The sequence below is a fragment of the Manihot esculenta genome, chromosome 5, assembly GCF_001659605.2.
Source record: "Manihot esculenta cultivar AM560-2 chromosome 5, M.esculenta_v8, whole genome shotgun sequence".
Classification (NCBI taxonomy): domain Eukaryota; kingdom Viridiplantae; phylum Streptophyta; class Magnoliopsida; order Malpighiales; family Euphorbiaceae; genus Manihot; species Manihot esculenta.
Genome location: NC_035165.2, coordinates 24737269 through 24741456, shown reverse-complemented (window position 1 = coordinate 24741456; position 4188 = coordinate 24737269). Strand labels below are relative to the sequence as shown.

Genomic DNA, 4188 nt, shown 5'->3' with positions numbered 1-4188 from the left:
TGTATAATTATTATAAATTTAAAATTTTATCTAACTAAAATAGTATATTTTAAATTATTTGTAATACTCGTGAGAATTCAAGTAATTAAGCCAAGATTGATTACTTGAAAGTTTTGTTGGGGTCAGACGATCAAGGAAGATTTTAAAGCTTCTAATTGGGCCAAGTAATCCAAAAACTGATAAAGCCTAGTGCTTCACCCAATTACAAGTCCACATCATTTTATTTATTTATTTTGAAAGGAAAGCAATTCCTGTAATCGTTTCCAAAACGCAGCATTGTATACAAATTATGTAATGTGCAAGCAAAGTATCTTTGCTAAAATACACCAATGGTAATAAATTTATTTTTTTAAAAATGCATAAAATTTAGCATTCATGAACCCAAAAAAATAAAAAAAAACTCCTCAGGCAAACACATGGGAAAAATATTCTGACAGTTGAGCATGTTAATCACAGTAGCACTTTCATTTCATGAAGGCAAAGTTTACAAAAACACAGAAAATTGCATATTTCACATGTAACTGTGAGCCAAGCAAGGAAAGCTATAATTTTTCACAAGCTTATTACGATATATTTTGGTTTTTATTGCTGAAAAACATTCATTTATACTACAGGGACTCAAAGGATACACAGGCTTGCGGCGGACTGGCGAGGAGGATTAGTAAGCATGTGAACAACTTCCCTCATGGTAGGCCTAGCAGAACTTTCATCCTCAACACACATCATAGCTATCTTAAACAGGTGAATCACACCTGTAAGTGGGTACCCAGTAAGCCTGGAGTCCAAGATTGCCAAAACTGAAGCAGTATCCGACGGCTGAGAAACTTCTGATGTTGTTTTCCTCACCCATCTCACTATGTCCACTCCATCTCCAAATTCACCCACTGGCTTCCTTCCTGCTATAAGTTCCAGCAGCACCACACCAAAGCTGTAGACATCGCTCTTCTCATCCACCTTCAGCGTGTAAGCGTATTCTGTAGAACACCTCAAATCATTTGGATTTCAATTCTAGCAAATGCAATGTTAAAAATGGCTCAAACCCAAAAGTTAAGAAGAAAATACCTGGTGCGATGTAACCATAGGACCCAGCAATGGAGGACATGCACTCTGATGCGCCAGCGTCCTGCAAGAATTTGGCCAGTCCAAAGTCAGCCACATGAGCCTCAAAGTCTGAATCAAGCAAGATGTTGTTGGACTTCACATCCCTGTGTATTATCAGAGGAGAGCAGTCATGGTGAAGATAGCACAGCCCCTTAGCCGCCTCAACGGCGATCCTGTACCTTGTCTCCCACTTCAAATGTCCTCCCTTTGATCCATGCAAAAGCTCTCCTAAGCTCCCATTTGGCATGTATTCGTATAGTAACAAATTGGTATCCTTGTTCGATACGTAACCCAACAGCCGCACAATATGTCGGTGCCTGATTCTCCCCAGAGTTTGAATCTCGGCGGAGAATCCGTGATCGCTCCTTCCGCTCCCTCTACCCACCAGTCGTTTGATTGCGACGTCAACACCGTCTGGCATGGATCCACGGTAAACGATTCCGGCACCGCCTTTGCCGATGATATTCTCTTCTTTCAAGCACTCCAGGACGTCCTCTGCTTTGAAATCCAGCCGTTGGAATGCGGTTAGCTTCCAAGCTCTTGATTTCTGGAGCCTCTTCTTCCTCATTCTGTACACAGTCAGGATTATTAGCAGCAACACGGTGACAAGTGCAATGACCGTGATTATTAGCTTCGACGTGCCGAACGATGCCGTCTGGCCGTGACCCGAGCCTCCACTCAGAGTAATGAGAGACGGGCAAGAAGGTTGGCGCGGTGCACAAAGGTTGGGATTTCCTACGAAGGAGCTTCCGTTGAACACCAGAAACTGCCCTCCCGTGGGGATTCTGCCCAGCAAATTGTTGTAGGTGAGATCGAGAATTGTGAGGCTTGTCATGTACCGAATGTCGCTAGGTATTTGGCCAGTTAGCTGATTTTGAGAGATGTTGAGAATGCTCAAATCCTTCAGTTCTGCAATCCCTTTTGGAATTTCGCCTTGGAGCCTGTTTCGACTGAAATCAACTGCAGTTAGAGAAGCGCACTGGGAAATTGAAGGAGGAATTTCACCGGTCAGGTTGTTGCCGGTGATGTTGATCGTGGTCAGGTACTTGAGACTGAAGATTTCACCAGGAATTTCACCAGAAAATTTGTTGAGACCAAGCGATAAAATGTGTAAATTGCTCAATTTCCCAAACGCCGGGGGAATTCTTCCAGAAATGTTATTGTTAGAAATTGTCAATAGCCCGACTTCATTCCCAGACATCTCAGAAGGGAGTTCTCCGGAGAAGAAGTTGTCATTCAACTCAACCACAGTTACCAACGGCAGATTAAAGATTCCGGCAGGGATAGTTCCTGTGAGGAAGTTATTCATAATTCGGATTTTGGACAGAGACTTGCACTGGCCAAGTTCTTCAGGAAGCGGTCCAAGGAAGAAATTATTCATGAGAATCAACTCCTCCAATTTCCCTCCTTTGCATAAATCCCGAGGTATCGTGCCCGTGAGATGATTGAACGACACGTCCAGCATCTTCAGCTTCCCGCTCCGGCCTAGATTCTTCGGGAGCTCAAATACGAAGTTGTTCCCCCAAACGTGAAGCACTTCAAGATTTGGAAAATCACCAATAAACTCCGGGATTTGACCGTACATGTTGTTCCTAAACAGATGGATTAGGGTGATATTCTTCAACTCCGAAAAGCTCTCTGGTATCTCTCCAGTGAGGCCATTGATCGAGAGATCAAGAGATTTCAAGCTAATTAAACCAGAGAGTTCAGGAGGGATAAAACCTGAGAGATTATTCATTTGAAGAAACAAGGTATGCAGGCGCTTTAGTAGACCTAATGTTGAAGGAATCTCGCCTGTGAGATTACAGAACGCCATGTCGAGTACTTCAAGCGAACTCAAGAAGCCAAACTCCGGTGGAATACCTCCTTCGTATGAACTATAGTACCCAAGGTACAGGCTCCTAAGATTCTTCAACTTAGCCAAGCTTGAAGGGACTTTGCCGGAAAGTCCATTTCCATTCAACCCCAAGTACTCCAAACTCTGAATCTCCGAATACAACTCTGGTATCGAGCCAGAAAAGTAGTTTCCTCCCAGATGAAGATGCTTGAGATTCTTCAGGTGTGCGAGCTCCACTGGCAATGGACCCGAGAAGTTATTGTTGTAAATGTCAAGAACCTCAAGCTGCGCCATGCCAAGAGTGATTTCTCCAGGGAAATTGCCCACGAAACCGTTATTGGAAATGTTTAAAAATCTAAGAGACGTGAGGTCTGCCATTTCCAGAGGGAGGCTTCTGGTGAGATTATGAGAAGAGAGGGTGAGGTTGACGAGCTTGTTCAACAGTCCAATTTCTGGAGGGATATAACCAGTGAGAAGGCAATGAGACGAGAGTGTAAGAGACACCACACGTGAATCTTCATCGCATGTAACTCCAGAGAAAGAGCAGTGAGCAGAGAAAGATGGCCAAAATTTCCAATCATCAAGGCCACGACCATGTGGTCCGAGCATGGAGGTTTTCATCTTCAACAGTATTTCAAGATCGCTGTACCCAGAAGAAGCAGAAGCCAGCAGAAGTAGAATAAGAAAAAAAGCGAGTGAAATTCTCATTTTCATCGTCTCGATCCCTCTCTTCCTTTCAGAGGCCAATGATAAAAAGGAAGGTGGAGTTATTGCTGTGCTTGCTGTTCAATCAAGCAGGGGACTTGCAGGCTATATTGAGTAGCGTCTTGGAACAAACGAATCAAAGACTCACAGTATCTAACTAAGAGCGAATCAACAAAAAGCGAAGAAAAAAAAAGCAAGTGCATGAGGTTTTGCGTACGCTGGACCATATCTCCTGCAGTTTGGCGTGAATTGGGTCCCACACCCCACCCTGTGGATTTTCAGTAACGGAGAAATAACGGCAATGCAGTTTCAATTCGTGGTTTATTATTAGCACATGTATAAGGTTTAACGGAGTTATATGGACGAACCGTTTGACGGCGTGTTTGAGAGACAGACACATGATAATGTTTTGTGTCCTATGCTGCGCCAGTTAAGTTGGGGAAAATTTATTACTTTCCCAAATAACGACACCGTTTTTATCTCCAGATTCGATATTTACTTGGCCTTTTCCCTTGGTTTTGGGGGTTATCATTATCGTTTGCTGG

The 4188-nt window shown here is 43.4% G+C and overlaps 1 protein-coding gene across 1 annotated transcript; it reads right to left on the bottom strand.

Moving 5' to 3' along the window:
- Positions 1-437: 437 nt before the first annotated feature.
- Positions 438-3807, bottom strand: LOC110616124 (receptor protein kinase CLAVATA1). Its single transcript, XM_021758449.2, has 2 exons — positions 1063-3807; positions 438-974 (listed from the first exon to the last, which is right to left on the bottom strand). The coding sequence occupies exons 1-2, from the start codon at positions 3650-3652 to the stop codon at positions 619-621; spliced, it is 2946 nt and encodes a 981-aa protein (XP_021614141.1). The 5' UTR covers positions 3653-3807; the 3' UTR covers positions 438-618.
- Positions 3808-4188: the final 381 nt, after the last annotated feature.

What these genes read in the sequence shown, in the direction of transcription:
- LOC110616124 (XM_021758449.2), bottom strand. Translation starts at nt 3,652, where the DNA reads ATGAAAATGAGAATTTCACTCGCTTTTTTTCTTATTCTACTTCTGCTG. An exon ending in CTATGGTTACATCGCACCAG is followed by an intron (nt 975 to 1,062) that starts GTATTTTCTTCT and finishes GGTGTTCTACAG; the next exon opens with AATACGCTTACACGCTGAAG.